The sequence below is a fragment of the Ischnura elegans genome (assembly GCF_921293095.1).
Source record: "Ischnura elegans chromosome 13 unlocalized genomic scaffold, ioIscEleg1.1 SUPER_13_unloc_3, whole genome shotgun sequence".
NCBI lineage: Eukaryota > Metazoa > Arthropoda > Insecta > Odonata > Coenagrionidae > Ischnura > Ischnura elegans.
The window spans coordinates 4,646,484-4,665,883 of NW_025791659.1; the positions used below are offsets into that span (position 1 = coordinate 4,646,484).

The 19,400-nt window shown below is 39.7% G+C and overlaps 1 protein-coding gene across 1 annotated transcript in view; it reads left to right on the forward strand.

Moving 5' to 3' along the window:
• LOC124172836 (CD63 antigen) overlaps positions 1-19,400 on the forward strand; it is a 76,960-nt gene that overhangs the window by 56,212 nt on the left and 1,348 nt on the right. The window contains exon 5 of the mRNA XM_046552329.1: positions 13,848-13,978. Coding sequence (XP_046408285.1) covers positions 13,848-13,978 — 131 coding nt within the window. The remainder of the gene's footprint in view (positions 1-13,847; positions 13,979-19,400) is intronic.

Consider the following 19,400-nt stretch of genomic DNA (forward strand, 5'->3'; position numbering starts at 1 on the left):
GGTCGGTGCCCGTAAGATATACACGCATTTCCCTATCTCATACGTGCATGTATACGGATGAAATTTGGAGAGGGCTAACATGGTTATGATCCCAGTAAAGCCTCACCGCCTAACTTTTTTGAGTATCGATTTTTTCATTACGTATTCCGTATCGCATATGCAACAGTCATTTGTTATATATACGGATTTCCCATTGACATCGGCCAAAGGCTTAGAAGGTGAATTTACTGCAATGGTGTAACGGAAAAGAGCATAAATTCCAAAGTATTTCACCTAGGCCAATGAAATTTGGCGAATAGTTACATCATTGTATTATTATTATAAACATATAAAATTTAGTCCAATAATGGCCATCACTTTCGATATATATCGAACCTACGTTTTCTTTAATCCAACCTTAAGTTAATAACTATTTTAAATACATATCTTGGGAGATACTTATGCCAGCATATCATGAGGAACGACCTACTTATGGAAAATAAACCAATTGATTTCCGTATAACAGAGTACCATTGTCAGTGTAATCGAATGTTCGATTCGATTATATAAACGAATACGTAAAATGACATATCTTGATAAGTTTTTTTGTTGGAGCAATGAAATTTGGTGAATGGGTAAATATTGATATTTCCTATCATTCCATATGCAAATATGTTTTGCATGTAGTCTCATATTCGATATATATCGAATATGCGTTTTCTTAAAATATATCGAATTGCTATAACATACACGATTTGGCATCCACGGGCATATGTGCGATGGTAACAGATAGTGGATGACCATAGAATGAGTTTCGAATCAATAGCAATGAGCATTTTGCCGTACAGATGTCAGTGTAACCGAACGTTCGATTCGATTATAATAAGAAATTGGCATATTGCCATTACTTGAGAAGTATTTGAAGTAGATGAATGAAATTTGGTAAATGGGTACATATTGGTATTTGGCATAATGCACAGGGGATATACGTTTTGTATGTCGTCTCACATTCGATATATATCGAATCAGCGTTTTTTTCAAATGTATCGAATTGCTATACTTTGAAAAATTAAGCATCCACGGGCATAGTTGTTATGGTATAAGATAGTGAATAACCATAGAATGAATTTCGAATCCATAGCTACGAGAATTTTGCCGTAAAGATGTCAGTGTAATCGAACGTTCGATTCGATAATAATAAGAAATTGGCATAATGACATAACTTGAGGAGTATTTGAGGTAGATGAATGAAATTTGGTAAATGGGTACATATTCGTATTCCACATAACGCACAGTGGAAATATGTTTTGTATGTCGTGTCACATTCGATATATATCGAATTCACTTTTCCCTAAAATATATCGAATAGCTATATCACATAGAATTTAGCATCCACCGGCATAGTTGTGATGGTAATAGATAGTGGATGACCATAGAATGAAATTCGAATCAATAGCTATGAGATTTTTACCTTACAGATGTCAGTATAATCGAAATTTCGATTCGATTATTATACGAAATACGAATATTGACATAACTTGAGAATTATTTGAGGTATGTGAATGAAATTTTGTAAATGGGTATATATTGGTATTCCACATAACGCACAGGGGAAATGCGTTTTGTTTTTTGTCTCACAGTCGATATATATCGAATCAGCATTTTCTTAAAAATGTATCGAAATGCTATAATACATAGGATTTAGCGTCCACGGGTTTAGTTTTGATGGTGATGGATAGTGGATGACCAGTGGAAGAAGCTGTATTACATTGCTATGAGCATTGTACTGTACAGATGTCAGTATAATCGAAAGTTCGATTCGATTATCTATAACAAAAACTAATATTGGCATAACTTGATAAGTATTTGAGGCAGATGAATGAAATTTGGTAAATAGGTACATATTGGTATTCCTCATAATGCACATGGAAAATACGTTTTGTACGTAGACTCACATTCGATATATATCGAATCTGGGTTTCCTTAAAATGTATCGAATTGCTATACGCCGTAGAATTTTGCATCCACGGGCATGATTGAGAAGGGTATAGATATAAGATGAAAACAATTATTAGAAATGGGAAACATACTTAAAATGCGAATAGATATTCGTATTTTTCAAAACAGATGTTACTTTATTTATAAGTTCTACTCGGTTATTGTAGGAAATATTCAAAATAACATTTCTACATGACTTTTTCAGTTAAAGCAATGAAATTTAGAGTGTGTGTTCATATTAGTGGTCCACTTACTTTTAATCATAAATGATTAAGATAATGCGCAGACTCTCGATTCACATCGAAAATAAGTTTTCATAAAATTTGCCCAATTGCTTTAACTTGACTTTTTACCAACTTATGGACCCAGGACTAGGCTACAATTGACACCACCATATCTTCTACCCTTTACACACCTGCTTGATATATTCAAGCATCATCGACTCGTAATGTAAATAAGAGGGAAAAAAGAAAATAGTTCCTAGAGATGATATGACCAAGATAAGTAATTATTGTCAACAAAACTAATGAAATTTTATGCAAACATAATTATCTCGCCCTTCCATGCAGTGGAAAAAAGTATGCATGATATGATAAAGTCACAAAATTAAGAAAAATAGCATCATATAACTATGTTGACATTTAAAAAAAAAAAGCAGTATTATATTGTGCATGATTCAAAAAAATCAACCGAATCCATTTACTCACAGAAAGAGTATTGAAAAAGTGGCCAATTTCAACTAAAGGCTATAGAACTGTTAGAACACCCTATTTCTCACTGGGTATGTTTAATAATTTTGTTTTCTGTTAGTTTTTATTTTTTGTGCTATTGTTTGTTATATTATAGGTATTATTTATTTAAGGAACAGCCAATGTAAAGGCCTTTGTGCTGTTTTTGGAGATGAAATAAATAAATAAATAGTAGCTCATTTGCAGAGCACAACTGAGCACCATGAAAATGTCAGTAAGAGACCTGAGTCCAAAAATTGTCAAACCAAGATGGCGGATATCCATGATAAAAACACAATTGGTAATTTCCACAGTACAGTGAGTCCTCGTTCTACGTCACCCCGTTTAACGTCATTTCGCGATAACGTCACGAAAATTTTACGACCGTGATTCGTTTATCGTCCCTTCGCTTCGCGATAACGTCACGTATTTTAAATTTCGCTCGAGAAAAAAGGCGAAGTGGCAGGCGTTACTGGTTGTTTGTTTAGTGGGCGGTAATACGGTCAGTCTATTCAAAGTGTAAAACGGTGTGTATATTGTTAATTGCGATTACGGTTTTGGCAAATTTTAGCATCAGAGACATTTCTACGACAATCTCCAAGAGAACAATGTTCACTATAATTTTGGTTCCTGTTACTGCGACGATGTTTCAGCGATGATGATGCCCAGGCGACGCCCGCCTGCCTCAATTCGCAACTAAAACCATCTCTTCGATTTCATAATCCCAGTTTGCCCGCCCTTGCTCATTTCCACCATTTTGATTTCGCTCCTTACCGGTCCGAAAAGAAATTCTCGTAGCGAGGGTAGTGCCTATGGACCGGAGCACCGGATCCCCGGTCTGTAGCATCTGGTAGCATTCATTGGACTGCACTATAGCGAAGCCGAAAAGCAAATGCGGGAAGATACAAAAATGGAGAAGGATTTACGTCACTGCTGCTATTGTCGTGGATGAAGACAGGAACTCGTATTTATGCCATAGTTTGGTATTCCCATCGTAAAAAATGCCCCAGATATGATACGCTAAAATTTTTTCGCATAGGAATTGTGAGGTCTAGGAACCGATATTCAATTTTTACGTTGTTTTTATGGGATATTATGCTTCGATTAACGTCATTTCGTTTATCGTCACATTTTTCAGGAATGGTAGGTGACGTTAAATGAGGACTCACTGTACAGTGCAACCTCGATAAAACGACTCCCCACGGTGCACCAATAAACTCGCGCTATAGCGAATTGTCGCTTTACCGGAGGTGGTGCAAATAATAGCCAATATACCTCATATTACTCCTTTATTTTTATTTTCTCGCTTAGATGTGTTTGGTGTTTTTTTTCGCCATGGTGTGTTCCATCAAATGCTTTCTATTCATGCAACTCATGGACGTGCGGGTATGCTGACGACTGCTTTCTGCCGCCCGAGGAACAAAAGAAGATCAAGCATTACGCGAATGCTAATGCCACAATATTTTCACCAAAATTAACTACTTATTTATCGAACGACAGTTTACCACATAAATTTGGGACTGATCACTCCATTAACTTCATTTCTAACAGATCGCTAGCAATAGGGTAGTTTCCTTCATCAAAGAAAACAAAAGGCATTGATGGCGATTCGTTACCCACCATTAGTGTATTCATAATACACAAATTATTTGGTTTTTGAAATACCGGTTTAGACGAATGGCAAGGGTCAAATTTTAACCTCATTTGAAAAAGGCCAGATTGGCGCCCATGCGATTCCACTCCACGTAACGTCACAGGGACCTAGTTTCTACACGAGAGGATAGGAGTTATGCATCGTCAGAGGCTACCAATGCATGCATGAGGCACAGAGCTCAGGGAAACATGTCTTAATAATCTTCTATTAAAACTGGCTAAGGTCGGAAAGTTTTCTTCGCTTGATAAGGTATTAATAAACATTTTTTAAGCCATGCGCTACCAGACAGGAAGGTACTCAGCTACCCGTTAGCATCCTGAGTCCTATCAGCGCTCAGAGCCTCGATCAAGGTCACCTACCAGGCGGGAGGGGGAACCAGAAATGCATCGCACGGACTTTTTCCCTTCATTCCTACTTACGCGTCGCGTTTTCGCGCGCTTGAAATTTTTCACTTTTCATTTGATTGCGAAAAATAGATATCGTCATTTAAAAATCTAAAAGCGTGAAATACGTACTCCAGGAGCAATTATCTTTCGATTTAGGCAATAAAAAAATAATAGGAAACCACCCTATTACAGAGATTAAGGAGGCTTTGGTGTAAGTTTTTCCGGCGGTGAAACCCTCGCTATGGCGAGAGCCAACACCAAAAGGGCTTCGTAAAAACAAAATTTTTAACACGCTTATTATAGGGTCAATTGACGGTGCATCGGCTATCTCTCGTAATAGCGGGGGTCTCGCTATAGCCCGTACTCGCTTTAACGAGGTTCCTCTGTATTTAATTTAACACTCAACGACCGACCACGGTTTTGACACTGTGTCATTTTCAAGGTAATCCAACAAAAACTCTCGGTATCTATACCCAGGGCCAAGGTAGGAGGGAAATCAAATATTTCATGTATTTGACACGTCAGTACAGATAGATTTACATGAGATATTTGTATTGAGAAAAGGAATCACATGCTAACAAAGAAGAGCACGTAGTAGTCCTGCTTTGCACAGCATTAAAACGCAGTTAATATCTATATCTGAAAATGAAGACAACAAACCTAAATTAAATATAATTTGACGCTTTCCCGGCGAATTATGTGGGTAAATTGTTCTCGGGATTCCCACAGGGTTAAATCTTTCATAACGGCCAACGTTTGAAGCTCCGTCTTGATGCGCATCATCAGGGCTTAATATTTATTATAAATGTATATAAAGTTTAATTATAATGTTGATTAATTTATAAAATAAATCAACATTCATGTATTTATGAACGTTTATTCTATGACCTACCATGGTTTCGACACTGTGTCATTTTCAAGGTAATCCAACAAAAACTCTCTCTCTGTATATATACCCAGGTGAAGGTAGGAGGTGGGGGCATATGGGATTGGAGTGAGGGGAGTGGGAGGGGGAAACAGTTTAGGTGAAAAAATGAGTGAAGGCCGATAGCAGAAAACATACAACAAGAGGAGCGATTTTGTACAAGATGGCAGAACTTTGACTACGCAAAAAATTCTGAAACAGCACCTCCAGATATTTAGAAGCTCCATTGTTAAAGCGTATAAGAAAAATATGTTACTGCCACATCATGCCTATAAAAAAAATCACTTCAGGGAAGTCTGTATTGCTTAAGTCCTCTACTCTACTACTATGCCTTTTGGCTTTACCTTTTCCCTACTATACACGTATATATACGTGTGGACGTTTCCCGACCCGGGAGACGACGGCCGTACATTTACGTGTGAGATTTCCCTGGCCAGGAGAACGAAAGCCGTATATATATATATGTTTCCTAGCTCTCCCCCTTTAGGACGGTCGCGGATTTACGTCGTCTTTGTCTCGGGACCCAACACTTCGGGGTTTAGGATTTACACTCAGGATTTACAGGATCAGGGAGCAGGTACCCGGACCCCTCATCTTTTATTAATGTTAAATATGACGTAAATAGGGTAGTTTCCTTCATCAAAGAAAACGAAAGGCATTTATTGCGATTCGTTACACACCATTAGTGTATTCATGATATACAAATTAATAGATTTTAGAAATCCTAGTTCAGACGAATGTTAACCTTTTCCCTACTAAAGACGTATATATACGTGTGGATGTTTCCAGACCCGGGAGACAAAAGCCGTATATTTACGTGTGAGATTTTCCTGGCCAGAAGAACGAAAGCCGTATGTACACGTTTTCTAGTTCTCCCCCCTTTAGGACGGTCGCGGGTTTATGTCGTCTTATTCTCGGGACCCAATGCTGCGGGGTTTGGGATTTACCCTCGGAATCCGGGAGCAGGTACCCGGACCCCTTGTCTTTTATAACCTCTCTTAGTGGTAAGGGACAGCGGTCATACAATTGTTTATCCAGTCAGTTTTCGAAATAAATATTTGTTCATTTCTCATAAAAAAAATAAACTAAGAATTGAAATATTTGTCTTTTGAGCAGCGTTTACAATTTTTAAATGAAATTCTACGATAAATATTAACTTATATCTTGAGTTATGTATACACATCAACATGGAAATTGTTGCTGCGTTAAATGCGTTAATATTGACCTTAGAACTTTGTTTAAAATTTGACAATGCTCAGAAAAAAATGAGGAATTCAATTCAAAATCTGCAATTTACGTGCAAGCAACAATTATCTATTTGCTAAATACATACGGGGAATGCATAAGTTGACCGCGAACCAATGCCGCAGGTATGGTCGTAAACCTGGAGATGAAGGAGCACAACTACTCTCGGAGTCCGAGATAATGCGGAGTTCCAGCGGGGAGGGGTCGAAAAAGGTTCCGGGAGACCCTTCTTAACGAATGCCCTCCAAAAATGCTCCGTACCATGAGAAAGAAGAGTCTCCTGGGGCTCAGTACAGCAGTCATGCTAAGACGAAAACTCCGCCGTCTCGAAAGGGTTATACCATTTTTCTGAACTGACGGCGGCTGACCTTGAGCGTGCTCGAAACCCACCCACTCTTCTAGCCAATCACAGAAGAGCGACAGGAGAAAGTGTGCAAGAGCCCGCAGTCTCTCTCTCCTATCTACTGATTCGATCGATAGATTTTTCTTCCTTATAGGAAAATCTACTAGAATTGGTAGAATATTAATAGCGTATCGCTTGGTTTCGCTGATAGTAGGGCCCGCCCGCCTTTGTGACGGTGCGGGACTCCTCGTCCCTTCCTTCCTTCCCCGTCCTTTCCCTGGAGGTATCGTCGGGCTCTCATCGCGGCGATGCCTCCCATCCTTATCCTTCCTCTGTCCTCCCCCTCTCGAGAGGCCGAGCTTATAAGTCTCGGACTTGGTTCCCGGTCCTCGAGAGCGTAACCTTTGCGGGGCCCGCCCTGGGACCCCCGAATCCACTGTCTCTCTCTCCTCTCTTTCCCACTGTCCCTATCTGGGATTTTTTTCTTCCTCATAGGAAAATCTCCTCGGGATGGTGGTAGATTAAATGCATATGCTTGGTTGCGCTATTTAGTGGGCCCTTTTCGCTCTGTAGCGTTGAGGTGTTTTTCCCCGTCCCCTTCCTTCCGCTCCTATCCCTTCCCAGAGGCTTCGTCGGGCTCCGATGTGTGAAATACTATTAAGTTCTTTTGTAGTGAATTCCATAGAAATGGGTAGGAAGTAACGCGATACGAGTCGGATGAACGGAAGTCGAGAATTAAACTAATGACTAACTCGTAATGATTAGGTGCATTATAAACACCTTTAGTTACATCGTCAAGCAGTTTTCTTCTGTTCTAGATCTTCTTAAGGACGACTGAAGCCGATAAATACACCGTGCGAAGGTTTTAAAAGAATATTTCTATCTTAATAGCTCTTGATATTATGGTTTATGTTCTCTCCGTACGCCAAAACTTAATGATTGTTTTGATTTTACCATCACTCTGGCGGCCATATTGGAAATTGACGTCACTGACAGCAGCGCCGCCATCGGTCATTTGAGTCTCGAATCGCGGCGGCGCCTCTTTCCTTTTTCCCACCTATCCTCCCCCTCCCCCAGGTGACCGGGCATATAAGCCACGGGCTTGGTTCCTGGCCCCGGTGTGTTGTAACCTCTAAGGGCTCCCCTGAGCCCTCATTCTCTCTGTCTCTCTCTCCAAACTCCGTGCAGTGCAGATAGCTCTCCAGCTAGCAGTGTTGCCAAATCGAATCGCTCAGCGTTCGTCCGAGAGTCCTCTGCTGCCCCCGAAAGTACCGTTAATCTCAAGGCTGGCAACGCCGGTCGGCCGGATGGAGGGGAGCGTAGGGGAAAAGGGAAGGGGATGGAGGGGAACAGAGAGGTGGGCGGGGCAGCGCTTCTGATTGGCTACTTGCTGCTTTCCACCCAGCCGCCATCAGTTGGGAAAAATGGTATAAGTCAAATATTTTTTCACGGCGAACTTCATCCTTTGGTGTATTTAACTTTGCCACGTGCGCGTGACTGCGTACAAAGTCACTTGTTCCTGCAGTGCTTTGATATTTGTCGTCACAGACCAGTGACAAAATAAGGGTTTTTCCCCCTGACAGAGGCTTAGTAAGCATGACCCTCGCCACATGTGCCACAGTGTGGACTTGTGACGTCAACATCTTTTTCGGTAAAACCCATCCCGAAGTTCGCTCTGAGAAGATGGCTTGGTGGTGTAACTGGTAGCACGCCTGACTGGCAATCAGGAGATCCGGGTTCGAATCCCGGCTAAAGGCTATAGTCTACGATAGTCTTCATCAGGCTATCATGTCTCGTAATGTAGCGTACTAAGTTTTCTCCTTAAGGTTTTCTGGAGCATTCTCTTTTCTCCCACTTTTCCTAGCACTTCGTTGCTTACACAATCTATCTATTTTATCTTCATCATTCTTATGTATAGCACCACATTTGGAATGCTTCCACTGTTGACTTCTCTGCTGCTGTTAACGTCCAAGCCTCGCTTCCATAGAGAAATATACCCCACATGTAGCATCTGATGAATCGCTTCCTTACTTTATGCTTGCGTTCTTAATGATAGGTAGATTAAGATAATGCATTCTTAGTAATAGATAGATTCTCCTGTTTGTCACTCTTGACTTCCCTGCTGCTTTCAAACGTCCAAACCTTGCTCCCATGAAGAAATATGCTCCATAGAAACATTCTCCATAAGTAGGATCTCATTTAGGAGCCATCTCTTTTCTCCCACTTTTCTTAGCACTTCCTCGTTACTTACACAGTCTATCAATTTTATCTTCTTCATTCTTCGGTAGTAGCACATTTCAAATGCTTTTACTCTTGACTTCTCTGCTGCTGTCAACGTCCAAGACTCGCTTCCATAGGGAAACATACTCCATGTGTAGCATACACAATACGTCCTATTTAACTCATTCGGGGCCGTCCCGTGCCCTTCTTATATTACACCTGTCCTTCTACGATGGTCTTCATCAGGCCATTGTGTCTCATTACATGTCTCATTGTCCTATGTAATGGCTGGGACACAATGAACGCTAACGTGAGACGGGGAACGCCACCGTGCGGTCACAATTGACGTTCCGAATACAAGGATCAAGAACTTTGCTATTTCCACATAATATTTTATTAGCACCGACCATGGTTTCGTTACAGAGTAACATTATCAAGGTGAAGATTTAGGTAAATTGACAGTATATATATAGCAGGAGTCGTTGGTTAGGGGGAGGTAAGGGTTGGGGTAGGAGCTGGGTTTGGCGTCACTGTAGGTGGGGTGGGTGGAGGGGTGGATGAGTAAGGGGGAAAGTGGAGGAGGGGGGAGCGAGAAGGGTAAAGGTGGTCGTTAACAAGGTATGAGTCCCTGTGGCTTAAAATTTCCAATTCTTCTAAAGCGTCTAATCTCCGTCCTTTCTTCTCAATATGATTAATTATAATTGACGTTCCCGTGGCCGGAAAGAAAATTGACTAACGCCCGCGCAGTGGTTTTGCTTGTGGTCTTCAGTCTTTTCGTTTGTGTGCAGGAAGAGTTTTGAAGAATGTTCGAAATCGACAAGGATAGTATGCACGTAAATTAAATTACGTAATGGCTCACCTTAACTGACTTCTCTTCAGCTCACGTTGCACACGACAACAACAACTGCTGTATTCAGCAATGGGCGCCAACAATGCTGTATCGCTGTGATTGGCTTTCCGTGTACGGGGCACGGGAAGAGATGAAAGTTGCCCATCTCTTGCGTTTACGTACTCTCCGTAAACGTTGTTTGTGTCCCTTCCATTAGCTTTCCCTTCCGCCATATTTTTACCACTTCCCGTTAACGGCTCGCGTATCACCTTAGCGTTCATTGTGTCCCGGCCTTTATTCATGTATTTTTTCATGGCAAACTTCATCCTTTGGCTATTTTTAGCCCCGATAAAGGTATAGACTCACATAACTTTTTTTTTCGTCTGCCATAATTATTTTATCACGTTCAACTAATTTTTTCCAACAATAATATAGCTCAATAGATTATAATAGAATAGTTAATAATAATTGATCCTATAATAAGCATGTTTAAAATTTCGTTTTTACGAGGCTCTTTTGGTGTTGGCTCTCGCCATAGCGAGGGTTTCACCGCCGGAAAAACTTACACCAAGACTCCTTAATCTCTGTAATCGCTAGCGATCTCTTAGAAATGAAGTTAATGGAGTGCTTAGTCCCAAATTTATGTGGTAAACTGTCGTTTGATAAAGAAGTAGTTAATTTTGGTGAAAATATTGTGGCATTAGCATTTGCGAATGCTTGATCTTCTTTTGTTCCTCGGACGGCAGAAAGCAGTCGTCAGCATACCCGTACGTCCACGAGTTGCATGAATAGAAAGCATTTGATGGAACACACCGTGGCCAAAAAAACACCACACACGTCCAAGCGAGAAAATAAAAATAAAGGAGTAATATGAGGTATATTGGCTATTATTTGCACCACCTCCGGTAAAGCGACAATTCGCTATAGCGAGTGTTTATTGGTGCACCGTGGGGTGTCGTTTTTTCGAGGTTCCACTGTATATAATGAAGGTATTTTTATATTAACAAACATTTTATATTTATTTAACAAACTAAGTTCAAGCCAAAAAACTAAGTTCAATCTGCTATCTATTAAGACACCTTAGGAACTCTGTTGATTTAAATATTCTTCTTACATTGTATTACGGTATCTTTTATTCTCGAATGTCATACAATATAATTTTTTGGGGCTCATCCCCTCATGCCTCCAAGGTGTTCACATTACAAAAACGTGCAATTAGAATCATTGCAAAAAAACCTTTTGATGCTCCCTCCAAGCCTATTTTTAAAGCACTTAACATTCTTCCACTCCCGTGTGTATATTTATTATCAATTTCAATTTTTGTACGTTATAATCTTGATTTGATTATGCTCAATTGTGATGTTCACAAATATGAAACTAGGAATCGTAATAACCTTCATTATAATTCCATTAGGACTAACAGATCAAAGCTGGGCCCACGCGAGCTGGGCCTCAGAATTTATAATAAACTTCCTGCGCATTTGAAATCAATTCAGTCAATGGAGTCATTCAAAAGGAAGTTAAAATCTTTTCTTCACGAGAAGAATTATTATTCTGTTAACGAATACCTATTTGATTCCTCCAATTAAGCATTAATATCCTGTGAACATACAATTATTTATAATCTATTATATATATATATACATATATATATATGCATTTTTTTCCTTTTATGACGTGTCTTATATCTTTTGCTGTAAGGTCTCTAGACAAAATAAATTATTATTATTATTATTATTATTACTGCGATGGTTTCCATCCGTTCCCGTCATAAAGTAAACTAAACTGGTAATGCTTGCTGTGCCCTGTTTTGTTTCTGCTTTGCTTTGCCCGCCTATGTTTCATACTTATTGTTAGTTTAATTGACTTTTACAAAACGTGAGAACTAAAAGTACTAAAATAATCTTTTTTTTTGTTGTTTCCGCTATATTTTGTATTATTTAAGATTGCTTGCCATTCACTCATTTATTCATTATTGAAATTTACATATCATGTTCAAAATAGCTTCCCGTTTGTTAATTTATGTAATTAAAAAAATGTTTGGTAACTGGAGTCAATGATTGTTTATTTGGCTTTTACGAAACATGAGAACTGAAAAGAAACCACGTTTTAAGTTACTGTGGTGCCTCACTGTTGCGCAGACTGTTGAAACTTTTTCCTTGTGCGTGGCTGTCTATACAAGGGTGCGTCTTATACATTAGTGTGTCTTATAAGCCCGTGTGTCTTATATGCTGTCAAATAATAATAATAAATAATTTTATTTCTCCACACACAAATTACGTGACAATAGCAAAAATTGAGTAATTTTAGGTAGCCGCGAAGGATAACCTGTTTGAGGCCACCATCAAAAATAATAATACATTATGCTTTACATATAGTGTAGCTCATTTTTTGTTACCTTGATAATCTATACTAACAAAGCTTAAGTGCGTACATGAAAAAAACAGCTAAAGTAGTATTTATAATTCGTTTACATCAATATTTTATAACAATATTTGTTCTACACTTTCTTTAGTGAGAAGCCAAGAATGCCTAGAAATTTAATTAATCTCGACTTGACTAGCTTCTCTATCATTTTGCAAAATATCGATAACAATGAAATTGGACGATAGCTGAGTATACTTGATCAATCCCCTTTTTTATATAAGGGCGTGACCACCGCCTTTTTCAACTCGTCTGGGAAAACACCACTGGTAAAACTTCGGTTAAATATATGTGAAAGAATGGGAGCTAAGTCGTTAATTACTAGTTTCAAAAGTTCAGTGTTTATGTTTTCGTAACCGGGGGCTTTGTTGGAAGGAAAAGATCTCACTAATGTAGTTATTTCAGCGGGTTCAACTGGTTCCAGGTATATTGATTCGAAGCTATTTGAATAAACGCAACACTCAGCGACAAAGTCATCAATACCACTATCATTACTATTAATACAGTGAGTCCTCGTTTAACGTCACTTACCGTTCCTGAAAAATGTGACGATAAACGAAATGGCGTTAATCGAAACATAATATCCCATAAGAAACAATGTAAAAAGTGAATATCGGCTCCTAGACCTCACAATTCCTACGCGAAAAAATTTTAGCGTATATCCTATCTGGGGCATTTTTTAAGGTGGGAATGCCAAACTATCGCATAAATACGAGTTCCTGTCTTCATCGACGACAATAGCAGCAGTGACGTAAATCCTTCTCCATTTTTGTATCTTCCTGCATTTGCTTTTCGGCTTCGCTATGGTGGTCGCCCGGGCGAGCAAAGCGAAGGTGTGATAAATGAAAGACGATCTCAAAATTTTCGTGACGTTATCGCGGAATGACGTTAAACGGGGTGATGTAGAACGAGGACTCACTGTATTGCCATCAAAGGAAGAAACAAAACAGTCGTTAAATGCTGTAGCTATTTAAATACGGTAATTACCTAGGACAATTGCATTTATAATTTGTGTGAATTTTTATTTGTGTAATAAAGCAATCATTTTGAAGTGCTTGTATGTTGAAAACGTTTTTGTATGTAAATTATTTCATTTTGTGTTTCTTTTCTTTTCAGCCAATACTACTCCAAGCGTGTGCACCTCTGAGAATGCATTCCATTCTGGCTGCATTGAAATGTTCTCTGCCTATGTTCAAGATCACGCCCTGAGCATTGGCGGCGTTGGAATCGGCATTGCGTTCATCCAAGTGAGTTTGTCTTTGAACGTAGGTTTTCGCAGCGAGAGGCGTCGTTGCTAACGGCTTCCGGGTGCAGCTGCGTGTTGCGCTTTGTCTCGCAAGCTTTCGCGCCCATTACAGGGTGCATCATCAGGCGATGAATGAAATTACGGAATTGGTTGTCAATAGATATACAGGCGGTCCTCGACTTTCGTACACTCGACTTTCGTACAATTCGCACTTTCGTACGTTCAAAATTGACACCTTTTACTCGACTTTCGTACGCTAAATTCGGACTTTCGGACGTTGGTCTGTAATTTTTTAAAAATTCCCGCGATGTTTATTGTGCATCCCAACATTCAATTGTTTCAAATGGCAGTATCGGCAGTATATACGAACAATATGAACGAATATAATGAAGGGAATTGTTGGTAATTGACTCTAATCTAGGTGATTTATTTGGGAGAGAGACTGCCTGCTCTAGGCTCCTTTATCAAGAGAAGAAGAAAGCCTTTATTGAAGATATTTTTCAAAAGAAGTTGACTAGACATCATCGATTAGCTTTCAATAAAACTAGTAAGACCTTTCTAATTGTGTTTTTTCGTTTGAGTGCTGTTTAATTCATGTAAACCTTCAGCAACGATATTGCACGAAATATCACCCGAATTCCGTTTGTCTTTTGTCTTTTTTGAATAACATGCGGAATATACGCGATCACGAATGTCACCTGCCAAATATCGAATTTTGGTATAAAAATTAAAAGGTATCCAGAGTGCGGGTTCAACAAATACATTTTGTTATGCTTCTTGATATGTCCTTTTATTTATAGTGGACGTAATAAGTGGAATGTCAACTTAAACGCCAAGAGGAAGTTTCACTCGATAGCCAACGGAGTTCTTGTTTTTTAAACTTTTATTTGCATCTTCTGCGTATTTTCGAAAGAAATTAGATGATTTGAGGAGTTTTATTGACATATTATTAAAATTAAGTCAATTGAAATGAATTCCGTGAAAAAAAAGGTTTTAGTACGTATATTCCGCTCTTTTGGACCGCAACCCCTAATTAGTATGGAAGTCAATGGTTCGACTTTCGTACATTCGACTTTCGTACAAGTTTTCGGGAACGCATTGTGTACGAAAGTCGGGGACCGCCTGTACTCGTCCAACCTCCCCCATCCACCGGAGTGGTGGGGGAGGAGGGTGGCGCTGACGTCAGCAGAACTCTCAGCCCTGTCCTTCAGCGGTGAGCAGACTCTTCTTCTTATCTAGCGAATAACCTTGTTGGTAACATAGTCTCCGTTTATTCGCTAGATCATGTCATAGTGTCGTGACGAGACACAGACCTAAAGCCTGTGATTGGAAGACCGGTAACCAAAGTTATCATTAACCCTGGCGAGAAATTCATTTTCCCACTCCCAACATTTATCCGGCTCTGAATTTTTCTAACGATAGGCGACATAATATGAGCAATTTCATTGCTGCGTTTGCATTGCAGGCGTTTATCGCGTTTGGTAAATTTTTAGTAAACGTGCGGTTGGTGATTTTTATGTAATCAATATTTATGCCTAATATAAAAACACAGACCGCGAATTTGACGAAATTTGACCGTGAAAACCTGGAAATGACCGTGAATTTTATAATTTTGTTAGAGTGGGAACCCTGTCCTTCTTTAAATTGAATACATATCTTACACATGAATTAACCCTTTTAGTGCCAGCCTTTTTTACCTGGTATACGCCAGGGATGCCAATTTGCACGATTTTACTCAAAATTTGATAATCGCCTGATGATGACCCATTACAGGGTGCATCATCAGGCGATGAATGAAATTACGGAATTGTTTGTCAATAGATATACTCGTCCAACCTCCCCCATCCATGGGAGTAGTGTGGGAGGAGGGTGGCGCTGACGTCAGCAGAACTCTCAGCCCTGTCCTTGAGTGGCGAGCGGACTCATCTTCTTATCTAGCGAATGACCTTGTTGGTAACATAGTCGACGTTTATTCGCTAGATTAATCGCTAGATCATGTCATAGTGTCATGACGAGACACAGACCTAAAGCCTGTGATTGGAAGACCGGTAACCAAAGTTATCATTAACCCTGGCGAGAAATCAGACACCTCTTCACTTCCCTGTCACCCTCTCCATTTTCCCACTCTCCACATTTATCCGGCTCTGAATTTTTCTAACGATAGGCGACGTAAAAAGAGCACTTTCATTGCTGCGTTTTGCATTGCCGGCGTTTATCGCGTTTGGTAAATTTTTAGTAAACGTGCGGTTGGTGATTTTTGTGTAATCAATATTTATTCCTGATTCAGTAGATTCCGGCTAATTGGGACATCTTGGGACTTGTGCACTTTGCCCTAATTAAGCGGCTGCCCCAATTAGGCAAACTATCCTGTATATGGGCATAAACAAATGTTGAAGTGACAGAAACAAGACTGAAGAATGTTTATAATGCAACATATGTTTATTAAACTATAAATTTGATAAATAAATCAGCGAGTGTAGTTAATTTATGACAACGTAGCCAAAAATATTTTTCATGGCCTCGAGGGACGCTGAATGAATGTCTTTTACTAATTCCTATTAAAGAAAAGTCCTATCCTCTTGCGGATAGTATAACAAGAAGAGCTTTCAAAATAGGGCAAGAATGGGAACATTTGTGAAAAATAAGAGTAAATCAAAGGAGGAAAATAAAAAAAAATAGTACTATGAATACAAAAAATTGTAATTTCGTCGCGAGTATAGAGTCTACGTCGCCGAGTCATGGCCCAGTAAAGCGGCATGCTGTCCCAATTAAGCGGAGAATACTCTGGGATATTCCTCTATTGGGTTCTGTTCTTCAAGATCTGCCCCAATTAAGCGGCTCCCCCAAGTAACCGGTGGACCCATTACACGGAATCTACTGTATTAAAACACAGACCGTGAATTTGATGAAATTGACGAAATTTGACCGTGAAATCCTGGAAAAAACCGTGAATTTTATAATTTTGTTAGAGTGGGAACCCTGTCCTTTCTTAAATTGAATACATATCTTACACATGAATCAACACTTTTAGTGCCAGCCTTTTTTTTACCTGGTAAACGCGAAGAATGCCAGGGTTTTTTTTTTATGAATTTGCATGTTTTCACTTAAAATTTTATAAAAATTCTAATATGAATGTGTTGAAGCTAATTTTTTTTATTAAAACTTCTAATACTTACGTCATTGACTAAAAAGTTCACCTATGTTGTCATCTCTTCTGTACAACTTGGGAAAAATATTTAATTTTTAAATTAATTTAAATACACCCGACCGATAGATTGGCCCGTGGCATTCCAATTTCTCCATGTTTCCGGTGCAACCGCGTGGGTTTGTTGGTGATGACAACAGTTACGCTGGCACTGCTGCCAGTGTCTTCGGGTCGAAGACGATGCCGGTCCACGGAAAAAGCACGGCGTCACCACCAGGTTTAACTGGTTTTTCCTATCTTTAGATTCATATTTCGACTCACCGTTTACCTCTTACCAATACGTGGTACCGTGGCCGAGTAGGTCTTCAGGTGCGTAGCAGTTGCGGTGAAGTTCTGGGAGGGTTCAAATCTGATTATATCATAATTTTCTCACTTTTTAAAAGAGACATCCTGAACATCCACATAATCTATGCAGATGACCCAAGAAAAAGTTAGTGCTGAATTTTTTTTAACAGCTTAAGTCATTAAAATGATGACTTATTCTACGTACAAACCGTTCTAAAAAGATTCATTCACGGAGACGATATAATCCGGGGGATGAAATTAGTAGTATCTTGGTTTGTTTCGGCTAATTACTGTCAAATCTCCGTTGAGAGTAATTCCTACATTCCTCAGTAATTAAAATTCTCTCAAAATAATCAGATATACTCGCATTTGAAATCAATTATATGATCTTAGAATGTGACTACGTAGGTTTCCGAGGTGTTCAGGTTCCAATTCCTCCATGTTTCCGGTGCAACCACGTCGGTTTGTTGGTTATGACAACAGTTTCGCTGGCACTGCTGCCAGCGTCTTCAGGTCGAAGATGATGCCGGTCCACGATTTTTGTCCTCGTTATATAGGGGGTCAGTCCCGCCAGTTGTGGCTGCCGCTCTCTTATTGGTCCGCCTAATGAGCCTCCTCCAATGGGCATCCAGATGGTAGCCGTCGTCTCTGTTAAAATTGTCCGTCCGGGCTATCTCAATGGATTCGTGGATGAGTCTGGGAAAATATCTGCCTTCTTTCACTATTATCTTGGCGTCGTCAAACTTAATGTCATATCCCGGGGTCCAGGCGTGCTCCGATATGGCAGACAGCTGGAATTGCCTGTTTTTCATTGTCCTTCGGTGCTCTTGCATCCGTATCTTGAGTGAACGGCAAGTCTCACCGATGTATGCTTTTCCACACGAGCAAGGGACCTTGTAGACACCTTCATGAAGGTCGTGCTGTAGTCTGTCTTTGGCTGTGGGCAGCAAGTCACCAATTTTTGTCGTACAGTTAAACCTGGTCGTTACTCCGTGCTTTTTCCGTGGACCGGCATCATCTTCGACCTATAGACGCTGGCAGCAGTGCCAGCGAAACTGTTGTCATCACCAACAAACCCACGAGGTTGCACCGGAAACGTGGAGAAATTGGAACCTGAACACCGCAGAAACCTACGTAATCACATGGCCCGCATACACCTCAGGCCGATAGATCGGCCGGCTGGAACTAAAAGTGCTATCACTCACAAAGCCCTAAAGTTCCAGGCTAAAGCAGGCGTTCTCGCGGATACGGCGACTGATCGGCACGCACCGAATCTTTGCCTGCTACCTTAAAATGGAAAATGATTTTTTACTTTAACGCAAAATGGAATGAGCTAAATGACTTTACAGCTATTTTTGACGTTGATTTTTCGTCGTAAAGCTATCAGGTGGCAAACTCGGGTATCCATAAAATTGTTGACGTAAATTATGCAACCCGGATGACATTGTGAATTTTGCATCCTATTGTAAGACGAACCCTCTTTTCTGCAGGAGTTAGGAGGGAAAAAAAACCTCGTCTTAGATTTGTGCAAATACGGTATTTTGATTGTTCAAGGATATCCTATTTTGATTTTTCAATGATTACTTATTTTATATTTTTACGAGTCTTGCTTGCAGTGCAACGAAACATGTCGACTCTAGTTTAATAAATTTTTATGTGGAAAGTGCAAAGTGTTTCACTTCATATATCTATAATTTGTATTTTTACTGAAAAATGATTTTTTCTGTAAGGCTATTTTTCCTTATGTATCCTTCATTTCCTTATGTATTATCCAGGGTTCCCACTCGACCGTGAAAACCTTAAAACCGTGAACAAGCCGTGAATTTCGTCTACTGTGAAAAAACCTGGAAATAGCCGTGAATTTCGTCATAAAACCTTAAAAATCTCTCAAACTTATAGAAAAAGAACTACAATTGACCAGATCAAAAGAAAA